Source organism: Apteryx rowi, unplaced genomic scaffold (assembly GCF_003343035.1).
Source record: "Apteryx rowi isolate R43461 unplaced genomic scaffold, aptRow1 scaffold_585, whole genome shotgun sequence".
In the NCBI taxonomy this organism is placed as follows: Eukaryota; Metazoa; Chordata; class Aves; order Apterygiformes; family Apterygidae; genus Apteryx; species Apteryx rowi.
In genome coordinates, this window is record NW_020450855.1 from 257,398 (window position 1) to 276,407 (window position 19,010).

A 19,010-nucleotide genomic window follows, 5' to 3' on the forward strand; every position below is an offset into this window, starting at 1 on the left:
GTAAAAAGTGGCAAAAGGTCAACTCAATCAACACTCCTACAGAAAATCTCAATTGGAAACAGCACAGTTCAACATACAGCTAGATAGATATTTAATGGAGCACAGATGAAATGTCTCACGTTATCAATTTTTATAAAATTTACATAATATTTTGTGAAACACTTTTGGGGATTGCATATTTTGTAAAGTATTGATATTATATATTGCTGAATAGAGCCATGCTATTATAATCCAAGCAATGGGAAGTAATAACCCATTACACATCACTAATCTACCTCATCAAAACTGGTGTCATAGTATGTTAGAAAGATGAATGGAACTCTGGGCCAACTTACATTTTATAAGAATCTGATTTATTCCCTATCCCAACTAAGACTTTGGTTGTGATAAGCATTCAGAACTATATTGCTTCAAAATGTACTTTATTAATGTATTATTTCTTAACCATCAATGATCTAGTATTTCATTTGGAGCACATGACCAGAATGCACTCCAGTGTGATCCTTAGCAGGAAGGTTAGTATGATGATTTAGGTCTCACCAAACAAAACCAGAAGGAAGCTGGCCCGCAGGGAAAGGGTGGTCAATATAATGACTTTTCAAACTAAAACTTACATTACTATTTCACTCAGGAGGATCTAAAAAAACAGCAACTGTCTCTTCGCTCTTTCTTTTTGAAAGTCACAATGTAACTAGCATCCTGTAAGCAATTTTACTTTAAGCATAGAGCAAATCCCAGCAGTAAAATTCTGTTACTTACTGCCTATTAAACAGGCTGCAGACTTTTACTTTAGATCTCAGAAACACTGACTGTTTCTGCTCTCTTCCTCAGTTTCCTTCTACTTCTCCTGAAAAGCCAAAGGAAATGTTTTTTCTGGAAGAAGGCACAAAACTATGTGTGCTCTCACAAAGGTGTGGTAACAGCGGAGAATAAAGAGTGAGAAAAGAAACTAGCTTTTACCTTTGGTAAGGCTGCCTTGGCACACCATGCAAACAGTATTTTGTAACTTCAAGTCAAATTGGATGAGAAAACTGCTCATAATGAAACCTGTAGCACTCATCCAAGCCACTCATCCACACACATTCCTTAAATACTCTGTTTATAAAAAAGAAACTCTTGAGATTTTTTGAGAAGTATACTTCCTCACACATGTTCCCATCTCCAAATAAGCTCTTCTTTTTAGTCAAATGACATGAAGTGTAGCTAATATACCTAGTTCAGTTCCTATATTTATAGACTGATTTTCTGGTTAAAAAGAATGATCATAAATTTACTTTAGACTTGGTAAACCTTTCAAGATTTATGAGTGGTACTTACATAAAGTGCCAGTGCAATCTACACGCACTTTTCTATTTTCAAGAAATATGGCATTAATATGAAATGCATATGAAGAGATCTATTCATCAAAAGAACTTTATGACTCCTGGTTAATAGTTGTGTAAAAACTGAAAAAAAGAGAGAATGAATATATTCTACTACTGTATTATTTCCGGCATCCAGAATGTGTTTCTATAGTTTTCTCAAGACTAAGAAAGCAGAATAATCATCTTTGAATTTGTCTGAGAGAAAAATTTCAAGAAAAAGCTTGAAGGCATGAGAAAAGCAACAGCAAGTTACTAAAAGTCTTTTCAGAAGGTGGATGGTTGTGAACCCTTGCTATCAAAAGACTCAGCAAGGCGACCTGTGTGTGCACCACGGTGGGAGGGGAAGACTGGCAGCATAACGGGTTTGAGAAGCAGCTCAGCCGAGTTGCATGGGGAGAACGGAAGATGAAAAAGGCAAAGGCAAACTGCAGTATGACTCTCGTGAATCTTCCGCGAAGCCTCATCAGTTCACTGATAAAATGTAACAAGCAATCAAATAAGAGAGTTGCAGAAAGCGCTGACTTTGAACACTTAAGCAAGTTAACAGAGCTCAGTAAGAATTCTGGTCTAAACAACACGACTTAGATTTACTGCTCTATGACACAACCGTATCATGTTGCATCAAAGGCATGTCTTTCAGCTTTTCCCTGCTGCGACTAAGAAAGCTAGTGCAGAAGGGCCCATTCTCATTAAAAAAAGAGAGCACACATGCTCACAAATCTACAAAAACACAGCTTTTCCTGTCTTATGAGGCATATAAATCGTCTGATAAAAACAAATGTATTTTCTAACATTTTAATATGAGGATGATGACAAAGAAAAAAAAGAATTGAGACTTAATATGGTGACTGTCGCAAATTTTACTTAAAAAAAGCACAATTAAAACCATTCAAAGTCAATGTAAGAAGCTGAACCGAAAAAAGGAAAATAAACACCACTTAAATAAGTTAAACACACAGAGTATGTTTAAAGGTGATCATCAACAATTCTATACTTAGTTAACTATAATGTTACATATACCATATATAATCAAATATCTGACATAAAATTATATACAAAGTAAAAAATACCCACTACATTAAAAATGTACTTTTAATAATTAATAAAACAAGATGAAACAGAAAACGTTTTCATTAGTTTAGTAATCATAGGTTTAGATATTTCCTAGTTTCTTAGCACTCCTGCACAATTTTTATGCAACAATTAAGGAATTTTAAATGGCACATTGAGACAACAGAAAAAGTAGATTTATTTGCAACTACAGGCAAAACACAAGGCAAAAAATACACTGTTTTTTCCTTCTTAAGGACAAACAGTCTAATGCACTACAAAATTCAGACACTGATAGCAAGGATAACTCAACACTGACCTCCCCAATCCCTGAAAATGCCAACAAATCAATGCCAATGTGTACCAATGTATAAAAAAGCACTCTTGTGTTTTTCCTAAAAAGGGATGAAAGCCTTAGACTTCATGCTGCCCATTAAGGACAGTATACTAATATAATTCTAATTTAACACAGAAAAAATATTTTTGATCATTTTTATCTGAAGATAATAATAATAAAGGAAAAAAGAGTTAACCAGCCATCCCGATAAAAAATATCGTGTAGTATGTATGTATTTACTTGTCTATCACTCCAAAATTGTAAAAATCTGATCTCTGTTAAAAATTACTTGTCATCCCACCTCCGGCTTTACTTTCTACACTAGCTCCATCTACTGAGCCAGGACCAGATGGGGGTATTGCCAGCTGCTTCACTGGTTTGAGGGCCTAGAGGCTGCTACTGCAGCTCTGAAAATGGCCAAGCTTCACCTGAACCTATTTAAAACCAAAAACATTCATCAGAGGTTCCCTGAAGGCATCTATATTTTTTGAGTGTATTACTGGCAATCCTAGCTCAGAGACACTGCTATCAGTTCAGTCTCTGTAACAATGTAACATAAATGTAACAGAGAAGTTGCTACATAAATTCCATTTTTTCAATGTAAAAGAAGGAATAACATATTAGAATATATTTATGGATTTTAAAAAAATCATGCTGTTTCATTTGTAAATAGGATAATTCAAGCATATTTTCCAATGTGAATCGTAAGACTGTGAGACATGGACAAGAAAACTACAGCTTAACTGGAGAAAATCCATGAAAATTAAGTAAAATGTATCTGCTCAGCACATTTTAATGAGAGCTAGCTTGATATGTAGTTTTTGGTACCTAGGTTATGCATGCTAAAATCACTAATATATCTTTACAATACCAAGAAACATAAGCTGCACAAAGTCACAGAAACAGGATTATTTGGCAAAGTATTACCATACCAACCTCCTATGGAATATAAAAAGTCTTTAAAATCTTTTTTATCTGGAAACAGTTGCAAATCATTCTCTAAATAACAGTATCTGGAGCTCTACTTAGACTTCTCAGGAGGATTATTGGTTATCTGTGTTGGCTACTAGTGATTAATACCTCTGAGATGAAAAGGAAAGGTTTCCTCGAAGCTTACGGAGACAAAGGCAAGAATAAGAGACTGTTGTTTTCTCATTATTATTGTACCCCTTAATTCAACTGTACCCCTTCAGTCTAGCCTTCCTTTTTGCTCATTGCCTCTAAAAAGTAAATAAACACTCAGGCCTGATACTCAAAAGCCGGCAGCGTGTAAATGACACCCAATTGCCTCTGCAGCAGCTCCTACCAAACTGCAGGGCCTGCTGCAGTGCTTTCCCAAGCATGCACCCTCAGCTAAAAACACATTAGCACTGTCAGTAGTTGGAACAAGTTGCCATCGTGTTTTTTTCTCTGCATAAAAATTTTGTCTCCAGTGAAGTGGAAGGGAACTTTGTAGGTAATATTACAAGGAACAAAACAAGGCACAAGAGAAAACAAAAGACAAAACAGAAGCTGAAGAAAAAGAGACACTGGTTAGGAAAGGAGATAAAGCAAGTATTCAAGAAGCAAAACAAAAATCTACCCCTGCACACACTTCTCCTCCAAAGTTACCTTTGAAATCAATTCAATGTAGTTATGAAAAGAAACCACACAGTGACCTATTTTATGAAAGACCCAGAACTTCTATGTGATATACAAACGACTTTTCCTCCCCTTCCATTTCACATCTGCTAATTAATAACTGTGGTAAGCTAAAAAATATTTTGAATTGTCAACCGTGGTAGCTGAATTGCAAGGAAAAAGTTTTTCCAGCGAACAGCAGCAAGTTACAGGAATGCTACTACCAGTCCCTACAGTGAACAAATCCTGTGGTTTAATGGGAACTTTGACACAAGTCCTGAATCAGGGATGACTTGCAGTTGGTATTAGTCCAGCAGCAGACCTAGGACAGGACAGCACCCCACTAAATGTCTAGCTATAGTGTTTTTGGGGGCCTACCCACTCCGATTTGTTCTCCCTACAGACAGCACGCTTGCCTGTGAGGCAGGCACGGCCCCAGGAGCTCTTCCAGGTGTGCTGTAATGCAGATGCCCATACAGAGAATGGTCTTACTTCCAACATTTATATTATACATTGTTAGTAATTACAGAAGAGTTCATTTGTTTCTCATATTTTTGGTTTGCCCAGGCATAACCGAAGGGGCTACCTCACAAGAGCTCTTTCAAACAAGAGTTTGGTATCTCTACACAGTACTGTATGGCACTGTGTAGATCCATGCCCCCTGGAACAACTCAGGAGCACAATTTTTGCCAAGATTAATTTTTGCTTCAGGGTCTTATTCGGCACACTGAAAACCAAATGAATTTCACACTGACTATACCAGTCTATGTCTTTTGTCAGCACCCAGAAGAAAATGTCTTCTTTATGGATGGGAGACAAAACAATACTAGATAAGATTTTTGTTAAAATTAGTTCTTTTCTTTCCACTAGTAATTTATGTTGTTATGCTAATGTCATCTGTTGAACTAGAAAAGTCGAGTACCTACACTCCACAAATTAGCCATGGAGAAGCATGCATGCACTTATGGACAACACAACTGACTTCAAGACTCCCAACAATTTCAACAATTTAAGCAGGGCAGAAAACTCCCATGAACTTGAGCCAGCACTGGGTTAACAGCATTATACTCCATCTAGTCTTTTCCTATTGTATTACAGTTCAATATTTCACCTAGTTATACCCGTGACAAGGCTACTTGGTTAAAGTTCAGAAAAAGAATGATTTGAAAGCATGAAGAAACACTTCTTTACATTTCTTTAATAGTTTGCTCCAAATTGTGTCAGCTTCTCTGGGAAAACAAACTGGTGTTTAATTGGAATTTCAGTACCAAGCTATAATGTCCTGATAAAGGTTTTGCTTATGCCTTGCCCTATTGATTCTCTCTGATTTAAAAATCCTGTTTAAAATCATTGTTTTCCAGGGAACAATCCTCTATTCTTGTTTAAAGGTATAGTAATTTTTCTTTTAATAAAAGTGTCAAACCACACTGTTGAAATGGTGTAAAATAACAAAGAAAAAAAAGAATAGCAAAAATTTCAAAGCAAGATTGTAAAGAATGAGACATTTCTGGGTGGCTGAAAACAATGGTTTACAATAGACACAGTTTCTTAATTTTATGCATCTCTAAAACTGAAATCTTGCTAGAATTTATTTTCAAAGTACCACAGAAGCAAAGTTATGCTAATGTTCAGCTAAAAAAAATGACATATAGTAGTTATATGCCTCCATAAGGACTGTGGCCACATTGGGCCAGGAAGTGTACAAGCACACAGTAAGACCCGAAACCTTCCACAAAATAATGAAGATCTAAGGAAATACTATCAAAAAAGGAGAGAGAAGAGGAAGGAAACACTTTATTCTTCCAGTTCCAGAAATAGGACAGAGAACTTACGCATTGTGCCCAGTGATACACAGAAATGCTAGAACGAGAACTCGTCTCTTAAATTCTAATTGCTTAAGCAGAACACAATTCTTTATTTCAACTAAGACAGAAAAAGAAATAAATGTTAATAGATGAAATAATAATACACATATCAAAAAGAGTGGAAGCATTCCAGATAGGAGTAAATGGTAAAGTGTCTCTGAAATTTTACAAAGGGCAGTTATTTTCATTTTACATTGGTCTAGTTAACAAGAAAACAAACATGAAGAGGTAATGACATTTGTTCATGACTCTAGTCAATCAATAACAGTAGTGTCAGGAAGGTCTAAAGGGCAGGTTGTAGACTTTGGAATACAAAATTTAATTAAAAAGCAGATTAAAGGTATGGAAAAAACTATACCTGTTTCAATAAACACAGTTACATTGGGGGAAAAAAAAAACAAAATAAGAGAGTAAGACTGAGTATATTGACACTAAGCTATAACAGAAATGAATGTGCTAGATTMAATACTTCAGGGAAAAAAGAATGACACCGTATTGTCAGAAAGTTTTCACCTTCTTGGTTACTGTTAGGCCATACTTTTAAGGCACATAGTGTAAGCAAATTTGCTTTGGAAAAAGTTCTTATATAAGTGAGCGGGTATGTTCATATGCTATCCCACTGGAGATAAGAGGGCTTTATATAAACACTGGACTTTGTCATGTGCTGCCTTTTGCAAAACTATTTTGGATCAAAACCATGTCCTCTATTGTACGTTACTCAGTACTGAATTTAACAAGACAGCATAGCTTGCATGTATACCACTGCAATAAATATTAGAAATATTTAGAACAAGCAGCATATTCTGTAATTAAAATGTTTAAGTATGAACATGGGAGAATGTATTTGTGGTCTCTGTTTCATTTGTTGCATCTGCAAAAGAAGCAATGCCCTTTTATAAAGCAAAACCACATCTTCTAAGCTTAGATGATTTCTAGACTGAAGGTAATACCCTACAATTACTGTTAAGTATTGAAATTTTATTTTAAGTAAAGTAAGTCTGCTTCTAACTTGATGTTTTATATTTGACATCTGTTGACAATCTTTAGGGATTTCATGGCAATTTTATCTACAAAAAGGTCTTAAGAGGAAAAATAGTTTCATTTTGTTTTAACAAAACTCTTAATTATCTTAGCTATCACTTTTAACTACAGTAGATCTATTTGTTTTCAAAGAATATGTTTTTTGATTGCCCCTTTGGCATTAATTAGTCTCATTCATATATATCTTACCAGCACACAAAAGGCAAAATTGAAAAATGGAAAAAAAAAAAAATCTCCTAAAAGTAAAATAGATACTCTGAAAGCATGGGAACAGATGGAGTAAATAGTAAGATCAGGTAGAATTTTCTGAGACCAGAGATTCCAATTTATATTTCTTTATGAACAGCTGCACATTTTCATAACTGTCATAACATAAACACCACCTCATGTCAATCAAATTCAATGTCTAGCCTTCATCCACAGCTCTTTTAGAGCAGGAAAAAAAGAGAATTCCAATGGCTAGCAGTTCTTTCTTCATATTTTCTTGTTGCAGAAATGCTTCCTCATCAGCCTTCTAGTGCTTATTTAATAAAACTTAAATACCAAAAAGAAGCAGTAAGGCTGCTTTTATCATTTATGGGAAATATAACGAAGTGGGATGATATGTCTGTAAAAACCTCCCCTTCCCTGCACAGGGGAAAAGCAAAACACACAAAATTTAGTCTCAGAAAGATATTCTGCTTTATGCATACATATATACACACACACACAAGTATGTATACTTGCATATTTATATATATATATGCACACATACACATTTGTACATACTTGTATATACAAGTATATATATATACAAACTGTGTGAATACAGTCTGTATATACATACATGTGTGCATATATATGTATATACACATACATACACACATGTATAAAGCAGAATAGCTTTATATACATACAAACACACACACACACAAAATCTTTTCACAACTGTTCTCTGTGGCACTTCTACCTGATGTGTATTTACAGATGTATAGAACAAGAAAAAAAAGACAGCAAGGGATAGAGGGTGATATTAAAGTCAGGAAAAAAAGACTAAGGAGAGAAAGCTAGCAAGAAAGAGGAAAAAACTGTTGATTGTTCAACTCCAACAGCATATTTGCACAATTTATAAGGAGATCTTAAAAAGTGATGATGTAGTAACTCTGAATCCTAGTCTCACTAACTGTCTGTGAAAAGTAAACTTAAAACCCTAAAAATTCCAGATCCAACAGAATATTTAGTTTCCCAGCTTCTGTTTATTAGTTTAGTTCCAGAAAGTCTCAAGAGGAGTTAGGAGCCTAAATATTTGTAACCACTGAAAAAWTTTTTTTTCTGAAATTGTATGTTTCCATATAGTTTACAATTTGACCTACAAACACAGGCTGATATTTTGAATTCAAATCTGATTTTGAAAGCCTGCAAAAATACTTCAATAATTTGGAGACATTATTTGCACTGAAGCAAGGAAAATAGAAAAGAAAGAATCGAAGAACAATAACCACTGTCCTACCTCAAAGGGATCACCATAAATCTTCACTACTGATAGTTATCTATTAAGGCAGAATTTGGAAATGAGTGACTACACAGTTAGTTGCTCATTTTTAAGGAGTACTCTATAGAGCTGGTGCTGTCTATAATGAGAATAGGTAGCCTTGGGAAATAAAGCACAATTAAGATTTTTGGCAGCACTCTAGCCTCTTAAATTTATACATACATTTCTTAACTAAAATATCTATATTACCTTAGTAAAAATTATATTTGCAAGTCCATCTGACTACTCTAAATGCCTATCTGGAACCACAATGCTTGTCTGTTATTTATTCAATCTGTATTAGCAGATTTCACAGGCACAATAAAGTAACACTGAAACAACACAACAGGTAGTGAATTTAAAGAGAAAGTAAGGAGATGTACACAGTACTGTAAAAGAAATATTTGGCAAATTTTCGTGTTCTGCTAGAGGTTTTAATATGTTTCTTACTGTCAACATGGGCTTGAAGGATGAACTCATCTGAGCAACTGCCAGTGCTGAAGGTTTGACATGTGAGTATGAGTACACAGACACAGCACTACTTGTAGTAACATCTGAGAAAATTAATACCACATATAACAATGGCTTGATTCTTTTACTTCAGTTTTTCTGCAGAATTTATTAAGACAGGTGTACTCCATATGCTATAACTTCTTTAGTCCGCACATTTCTTCTCCTATTTTTTTTTCTCTTTGGCTTCCCCTCCCCCCATTATTTTTCTTTCTCTTGACTCTATTTCCCACTCTGCTTCAGTTTTATCACTAACCGAAAGCTGATGGGGATGGGAAAACGAGCATTTCATTCACAGTATCATCCAAAACTGTTCTGAGGCAAAAGGAAAGCCAGCCTGAGCAAGGCTGCACCAAAAATACGACAGCTGCCTCCTACTGGCATGGACAAGTAGAAAAGAAGAGGAAAGGAAGACAGTAAACTCAAAATGGCCAAAAGTCACTTAAACAGCAGAGGCATCAATATGTTTTCTGTGAAAGCATATGGGAGATAATTTCCCCAATTCATGGCTGTCCTTCCTTGGGCTGTAAATGTCTTTAAATCATTCTGGTTGACATGCACAAAGAGGACCAAGCTTCAGATGGCAGACAGACTTGGGAGCTAATACAGTTCTCTGCACCAGACACAGTCCAAACGTCTGCAAGATGCCCTCAGCACACATTAGGGAGGAGTTCTAGATCAGGGTATTCACAGTGACTACACTGTATCTGTGTCAGCAGACATATGACAAGCTTCCTATTACATCTTATATAAACTTTCTCCCATTATGTAAGCTTATTAAATGAAAAAAAATTACATATTATTACGTATTATTACATATTATGTTTCACCTTAGACATCAGCACTGAAAACTTGCCAAGAGCACGAGTTACTTAATGGGTCAGGATGAGAGTCCCTCCTTTAGAGGGATCTGAATTTCAAAGCTGAATAAAAGCAACAAAATAAATTAAGAGCACTACCGAGTAAATAAGGACACTTTGAAAATAAAATCTCACAAAATCAAATATTCCTTGTTTCATTCTTTTCATTCATTTATACTAAAAGCTCAGACTACACTGGAGAGCAGTAAAGCCAGAAAAGAAATATAAACCTAACGGAATATACTAAAACAATTGTTTTGGGCTGTCTACAGACTCAGACAACTTTTTTTGGGGAAAAAAATATATATTGTAAGCTTTCACTGTCCATCTGAAAGTGTCTTGCTATTGGAGCACACACTGCTATATCCCTGCGGCCACAATACAGCCACAACTTGAAAAAACATTTGTGCGAAGATTTGTAACAGAGTTCATGAGAAAGCATACAGTATGAAATCAGTTTCTAGAGCACTTACAATTAAATATTTAACAACATGTTCCTTATTTAGGCACTTTCCACCAGACGATGTAAGACTGATTTCATGTTACAGGAATAAAGACCATTCTATATTGTCAAAAACAGAAAAAAAAAGGGGGGGGGGAAGAACTATACATACAGAACCCTGATCTAGGGAATAAAAGCTCTGTTTTTACAGAAAAACACAATTTTTTCTTCTTAACTCAAAATAAATTATTCTCAATTACTGTAGCTTTTAGAACACTAATTTGGATAGCATTAACTTTTCTGTAACTTACTGGTCTATTAACCAGAAACAAGTCCAAATTATCTCATAAAAGAATGAAATAGCATTTTAATGTTCCATTTTAATTCTTGGCTCTTACTCTTTTCAGAAACATACAGGCATTAGCAAYGGAAAGGATATCTTAGGTTAGCTAATCTATCATATGAGAGGTTTATGAAGTATCATGACAAATGTAGAAGCAAACAATACGAATAGAAGTGGCACAAACTGCATAAATCAAAAGACAAAACACTATGAAAATCCTCATATCCATGAATCATGAGAACTATGACAAAAATTCAGCCTTATATACCCCAAAGTGCATAATGGAGATGTGCAGGAAGCAATCTGGCATGCAGTTCCCGACCTAAGTATTGATCTATTTTAAAACAAAAAAAGCATACAAAACCAGACTTTTCTGCTTCTCTCTGCAGCAGATGATACCTAGAAATGAAGATGCCTGTGTGCACTACAGAACCTACGTGTAACAATCAGGACCTTCATTAGATAACCTGTCAAGAACTTTCAAATGTCACCATTTCCTCCTTCTCCATCCTATGAAATATGTGACATGTTTCAATGTCTCTGATGTTGGGTATGAGAGAAAACTTTGTCCGAAGGCAAATTTTCTACACACTACTTTTATTCTGAAAGCTTGATACCATTCACTGTTTTTCTGTTGCTGATATTCCAGATATTCCTTCTTAGAAACACACACATTTCCTTCTACCCAAATAACATTCAGAAATAGATCTAAAATGAAAATCATAGCAAAATGAGTTATACTGCCTTTTTAAGATTTACAAAGTCAAGCTTCTGGCAAAAATTCAAAAGCCCTAACAAGTGTAACAATTTCAAAACAAGCTGAAATTTTTGTTTTTAAAACAAAGAAAAATGATGTAACTGTTTGAAATAACTGGCTGTTTCTAAACCAAAGTAAAAAATATTCCTTTTTAACTAATAAAATTGTTATGCTATCTTCCACAGTTGGATAGACTATTAGATTTGTTTTTATAAATGTAAATATTTCTCGCAGCTAAGCCTGAGTGTATCCATTAGAAGCTAAAAGAAAATACTCTTTTATAAATGTAAGTGAAGATTTAAGGAAAGTGATTATAATATTATCCAGAAAAGACACTACTATAGGAAAAAAATATTAAGAAAAGGAACCAGAGAAAGAGATGAGTTAGTAGACAAGGGGAAAAAAAAGGAATTTATGAAACATTTTTTCTTATAGAAAAAAACAGTTATTCAAAATTGAGGTGGGAAGGACTTCAGAATAGCCTAGTAATGAAGGATCTCATACAATTCCCTGTCTGCTGTTCCTCTCTCTGCTCCAATAACCAAGCCAAAAATGGAGAACAACTTTTGAAAAGATCCAACATCCAAAGGAAAATCTACTTTTTGACCTGGATTCACAGAAGTGATTTAAGCATGCTGCACAAAAAAGTAGCAACAGTGATTTTTCCCCCAATTACTTAGCATTGAGAAGTATTTCTGCTGTGCTGAGTCCAAACAAGTATCTTCAATGTTTTAATGTGCTTCAGAATACTATCAATTATTCGCATAGTCAGCCAGCAAAACAGGTGACCATACAGGTCAAACTGCAGTTATTCCTYTGCTCAGCTTGGACCTCCTACCCAGAGGGACTATTCGAACGCAACACTCTTTCTAGTAAAAGCAGCTAGCATCCTCATGGATGCAGCAGGGCTGATCCTTCCATGTGGACAGACCTTGCTGAYGAGCCACAGCTGCCTATTAGCTGCTGTAAAATGGATACTCTAAGTTGAATGATGCTACAGATACAACCCACAACAGCAGGAAATTTACAAATATTTATTTATATTTTCAAATTGTCAAATGAGTTAATGAGGACAGGCATACTGATGGAAGAAAAGGCTATGTAGCTAAGAAAAAGTATAACAAATAAATTAGGAACAGAGAAAATGGAATTTAGAAGAGCGATGAAGAAAATAGCAATGGGATCCATGCACAGCCTGGCTGCAAATGCTGAACAAAATGTCAGGACAAAAGAGAAGTTAGTAGCATTGCCAAAATGGAAAGGAAAGAGCCCTGGGAGAGCTTTGGAGGAAACTTAAAAAGACCTTATTGGCCAAAAGAAGTTAAATTGATGGATAAACATCTTTCACCCCTTTTGCATTTACGTGGAATGTAAACCCTTTGAGGTATGTTTCTCAGAGATGAATGCATGAGGGACTATCTTCATGTTCTAAGAAGCTCAGGGATATAAGCTTTCCTTAGCCCGATAACAGAAAACAGAAAAATTCCTAATTTATTACATTTTTTATTATGAGTACTTTGAATATAAAGAAATTATGCACAATATTAAATTTATTACAATTAATCTGTACCTTATTTATATCTATACTCATTTCTTAAAATTAATTTTAAGCACTTATTTCATTTATATATCATCAATCAAAATTAAAATGATTAAACAAAAATCTTCCTTTTATGCTTGTTACACCACAAAATGGTATGTAAAATTACCAAACAGCAGTATCTTGTGGATTTACATTAATACATTTCAACCAAAATACATGAATGATTTATATCTATTTTATTATTTAAATTAGCTGGTTAATGAGGCATGTATACTAAATTCCTTTATCCATAATCCAATGCTGTGTAGTTCAATTCTGGTCAGAGTGGGAATTTTTTTGCTCTTCTGCATGTCTCTGGAGATAGCATCTCTCTATCTCTCTTCAAAGCTACATAAGGAAGGTCTGATAGCTGTTCCCACACCTTAATCACATTGTACTCATACTAGATAGATGCAATTGGTAAGTCAGCTCCATCCAACTTCTATCTTATTTTCCTTACAGATGATCAGGTTATGGTCTGGTTTGGTATGTTCAACTGTTAAATATAAAGTGAAGCATGATGTCATATTCTCTTCAACTTAATAGCTTTGATAGCTCCAATATGTAATAATAAGACATAACTTTTTCCTGGTGCTCACCTTTTTACCACAGATGCCTTTATAATTTGTATGAAACAGCTGCTGTTGTTGAGTGGTTGCTGCAAAGAAAGACAGTTTGGATCTAGGGTTCAAAGGGATGACAGAAGCACTTAAGGCTTCCACAGTCAGTCACATGAAGAGTGCCCACAACAGTTGGCCAGACTGCGTAAGAGCTGTCCGTATATTCTGCGGCTGTGTGTATTTCCCTGAGGACTGAAGTGCCTCAAACATTGAAATGGACTGCAAGGATTCTCTTCATAAGTAAATATTTCTGGCACTAAAAAGATGAGAAAACATAATCTCTTCTGCTGCCATCCAAAATACTAAGGATGAAAAAAGATAGTTTTTATAAAGCATGAAAATGTTGGTAAGTCAGAAAAAAAACTGTAGAGAAAAGGGTTGAGAATTCACTCCAAGCCAATATATGGAATAGAAGGAACAGATCCCAGGAGTTCCCCTAGTCCATCTGGGGAGTTGGGGATCTGCCGTGCTGTAGCAATGAGGACACTCATTCTAGTGGGAGCCTTGCGTTTGAATACTCCTTCTGGGTAGGAGTTCCAAGCAGAACAACAGAAGAAATGCAGTTTGACCCATATGAAAAGTGTAAGACTGCTGCTGACAGAGACATTCACCTGCCCTGGGGAAGGCTGCTGCTTCTGTGCAACACTGCACCACGTGCAAAACTGCCAGAATTTAGCTAATTCCTAAAAGATGTCCAACCTGATGACCAAAACTTCCCTCACTGTTAAAAGACACACAGCTCTCTCAGTGGGCTGAATATATTAAAGACAAGAAAGATGATTGTCTGAAAGATGCTGACTCACTTGGTCAGATTTACCTGTTCTAGGAAGCCAAAATCGGTCTTGCTGGGTTACAACGGACCCTTAATACCACAGAATGGATGAAACAATCTTCCGTGAAAGATCCTGAACTTTCTTGATCCCAAGTGCCCTTGCTTAGCAATCTCAAAATCTGTGATGCCATCTTTCTAGCTTCACCCATTAAGACTATCAACATCTTACATAAAATGTACTAAATTTTTCAGAGGGTTCAAATGGCCCTGTCTATTACAACTGTATCACTTACAAACATCTCATGAGTGGTTGTTCAAGTATGAAAGCCAAAGAATAGCAAGATCACTCAACAATGTATTTGTATCAGAGGAAAATACACAGATTTAGAAAAAAACAGATCTATAAAATGACATGGAATAGGAGAGAAATTGCTCTTAAGAATAGTAGTTTTTCATATCTAGACTCCTGAAGGACTGGAATATCCTGGATAATGGAACTAGTTGAACAATCTAGGGGTACAGTAAATAAGTGTGATTGGTGATTTTTTTTTCCTCTTCATCAGTGGGCTATATAGTAAACATTTTATTTAGCAAATAATATTATAGGTAACCAATTTTTTTATTAAGGAAAAATTTCATTCTCAAATTAGCTCTATATTTAAATTTTAAGGGTTTTTTTAAGCCTAGAAATCAGGAAACCTAAGAAAATAAGACCTGCATTATCTCGTTGTATGCACGGACATGCGAATGTGAACCTGTCCCTCATCCATTAATAACTTCTGTATCTATGGACCAATGACACATAGAAAAAGCTCAAGAGTTATTAATTTCATATTAATTTCCTATAGTTTTGTGAACAAGAAAATAGCTGTTGGACAGAAGATTTTTTTTTTCATCCCACTGTGTGGTAAACTACAGAATAAGCTAAATCTTTATTAGATACCTGAAAATTCACACTGACTAGAATGTTGAGTACTCTAACCACAGAAAAACTTCAGCAAAAACTCGCATCTTATCAGATAAAAGAGCCTCCAACTACAATACCTAAAGCCATAGGAAACCAGATCACATTCATTCTACTTTCACAGAACCACTGTTTCACATAGTAAACAACATTTTTCAGTCAATGGACAAACTGCTTTGTTTAACAGATGCTACCCTTTTCTGAAGAGTAATCTGGAGCTTAAGAGAAGTATACTTATTAAATACATACTGTACTTGGTATTCTACACTTTTAAAACATCAACAGTTTCTTATGTAGTGGAGATACATATTGAATAGGTTATTAGCTGGTTTTCCAAGCAAATGAGACCATGTGAATTTGGTATTTGACTCCTTAGATAACTTTTGAACCTTTTAACCAAATTCAACCAAATTTGTCGAAAGATTTTAAAGATATTAAGGTATTAAATGTTTTGTGAAAATTGGTAGATGGATAAAGGAGAGAAAGACCAGGATCATTATTTCCGCTGCTCACTGAAGCATTTGCAGTTGCTTATAACTTTCTCAAAGTACTGACATTTGGCTTACTCTTTGTATCAAAGTTTTTTTTTTTTTCCTTTYTCCTCATTAATCTTCTTCACATATATCTTTTTCCTCTTGTAAATTTAGCCTATTGATAGTACCTGAATAAATTTAAGAGGAAAAGTTTACAGATTCTGTTTCTACAAACTCTCAAAAGGTTGTCTTTAACAACCTGCTTCTGGCTGAAATGAACTATTACTTTTTTAATTTAAAGGTACTAGAACTAAACTATAATATTTTATTATATTTAATTACCAAAAGCATTCCTCTCTCAAATCAATGCTTTATCAGCGTCATGAAATACACTGCCCTTCTGTATTATGACAGAGCAGTTTTCCTCTTATTGTTACCTCCATAATGTAAACAATATTTTCATGGCAGAAATAAAAAGCACTTTATAAAAGCAGTATCTTACCTTTTCGTCCAGGGTATACATGAGGGTGATATTCATAATAAAGATCAGGCTGGTCTAAATTTCCAAATGGTTCAAATTCCATTTCTGCATTTTGGAAGAGATTCAATTTTACCAGTAATGCCAGTCTCACAAACCATAGCTAGAAAATAAATACATATAAAAAAAGCAAAAGTCAAGGTCTGTTATTAGCTTCGATCACAAGGCACATCCAAATACAATTTCAATTTTCTGAATATTTCTGACAAAGCTGAGTAAAGAGTTTCTATGATACTTTGTGACAAGAATCACTACTTATGTTCACATGCTTCTTCACAGAATACTTTTCCTAAGGTCATTAAAATAACCAAACCCAAAGGACTGATGTTTAATTGTTTGTAAAGGTACTAAGTTTTTGAAGATGAAGTTTACAAACTAAACTAGCCTGCTTCAAAATTAGAACATCTCTCTTTAAATTGATTGAGGTAGCATGTAAGATTTATCAATCTAAGTTTCAAATGTTTTTCCAATTTTATGCAATTTTTAACATCTGTTATGATTTTGGTGAATTTCCATGATCTTGATAGTTACTAGGGCCAGCATTGTGACTTGTCCTCTGTTCACATTTCATAAAGTAGAACAATTGTCAAGTTTCATGAACCTTTATTAATTTGGGTTGAAACCTTACTACAGAGTTCATAAACTATAATAGTCCATAAATGTCAGCAGAGTGAGCCTTCTAAGATAAGCAAAGCATACTTCTTTTTACTAGTCTATCTTTAAAAACATGCATTCAATATAGAGTTTTACTTTTTTAAAACATTTTGTTTAAAATGAAGACCTACTTTACATAGGCAAACAGCAAAAGTGACTTGCTACAACGCATTAATAAGCTTATTTTTTAGGTAACAATTTGGAAAAGAAGTTTGATAATGTTCAAAAGAATGCTGCTGTGAATATTTCTGGAAAAAGGGTGAGAGGGTGTAGTTTTGAACACACCTGCAAAGAATCTGTTGTATGGTTAGTAGGTAGTCCACTTTTTCCATAGCCTTGACCATGGGCAGTTAGAAGTCGCCCACACAGGTCAACTGCTGCCCTCCAGTTTTTACTGCTCTGGGAAAAAGAAAAGAGTAAGTAGCAAAAAAATAAAGCCCCTAAAACACACAGCTGCTTATTTTGCCTGAAGCAGCTACATCTACCCATCAGTAATAATGACAAGGTCAGGAAAGCTGGCTGGTGAGAAGCAGAATGTCATTTGTCAAAGCTGCATGTGTAATTAGGCAAAAAGGGAAGTCAAGAGTGAGATACACTTTAAGATCATCAGATTGCTAAAACAAAAGAATACACACCACCCTATGAATTTCTTAACTTAAAGCTATATCACACTTGCTAATCTACTCATAATATTCAAAATATTGTTATCTCAAAAGGAGAAAAAAATTGCCAGCCATATTTCAATGACTGTATCCAAGTTACTCTACTATTATAATGTATTTAAGGTCTATTCCTGCCCCACTGACTTCAGTATTTCAGACTATAACCCTTAATGTAGTGTATTTCATGAAACTGTTTCCTAACATTGCCCAGAACACAGAATTCTTGTAATTATTATTAAGCACAGAGGACAAGAAATAATTTAATGCATAAAATGATAATAAAACCAGAAAGATAAAATTAGTTTCATCTTCAAAATATAAACATCTGAAACTTCACAATATTCTTAAATATATTTTTTCATTCATAAAACAAAATCTTGTCTAGTTAGATAAGTCATACTATATTGTCATATTGTCATCATATTAATGCTTCTACCTTGTATACACTAAAGTGGCCTTATAAATAGCTAACACTGGAAAAAAACTTTTAAAACAGACTATTAAACCATCATATGTTTCTGTTACACAGAACAGCGTTTCAAGAGACATGCATCCAGGAGCTTATTATAAAACCCATACATCTTGTTACAGGAGAGTAAGTCACCATTTCTTTCAAACAGGGCTTCTTAAATACAGTAAAAAATAATGACTAAATGTAACAGAAACCTGGCATGTTGTCCAAAGAAATTTAAAGGAATAGAACATATCTAGTTCAGTGCTTCCAAAGTTTGGATACCCACCTGTAATTAGCATTCTCCTAGATTATCTCTAACATTTACAGTTTGGAAAATGTTAATAGTGCAATCAGTACCTTAGAAAAACTACCGGTAGCAACTGAAGAGTTTTTGTACTCCCTGGCCCCCATTTTGCAGCTCTAGTTGTTCAAAGGACAACTATAAAGAGAGATCAAGAGAGATCACAGTGCACTGATGACCTTATCTCCCTGCATCGTCAAATTCTAGATAAAAATTTGAATTCTGGAAATGCAGAAGTTGACTGACAGCATGAACGTGAAACAGCATAGTAGTTTTTCCTTATGAGATCTC

At 34.8% G+C, this 19,010-nt stretch overlaps 2 protein-coding genes across 10 annotated transcripts in view; one reads left to right on the top strand and one right to left on the bottom strand.

Annotated features, from left to right (window-relative positions):
* Positions 1-7,509, top strand: part of ADI1 (acireductone dioxygenase 1) — a 54,071-nt gene extending 46,562 nt beyond the window's left edge. The window contains exon 6 of the transcript XR_003256144.1: positions 832-7,509. The gene's annotated coding sequence lies outside the window, so the exon portion shown is untranslated. The remainder of the gene's footprint in view (positions 1-831) is intronic.
* Positions 1-19,010, bottom strand: part of TRAPPC12 (trafficking protein particle complex 12) — a 63,714-nt gene that overhangs the window by 29,746 nt on the left and 14,958 nt on the right. For 8 of the 9 annotated variants that reach the window (XR_003256142.1, XR_003256141.1, XR_003256143.1 and 5 more), the window contains exons 3-4: positions 17,588-17,701; positions 16,613-16,751 (exon numbers count right to left, since the gene is read on the bottom strand). Coding sequence is in view for 6 of the 9 variants with exons in the window: in XM_026082608.1 (XP_025938393.1) it covers positions 16,613-16,751; positions 17,588-17,701 (253 nt within the window). In the remaining 3 variants the exon portion in view is untranslated. The remainder of the gene's footprint in view (positions 1-16,612; positions 16,752-17,587; positions 17,702-19,010) is intronic. The other variant, XM_026082609.1, reaches the window with a different exon arrangement.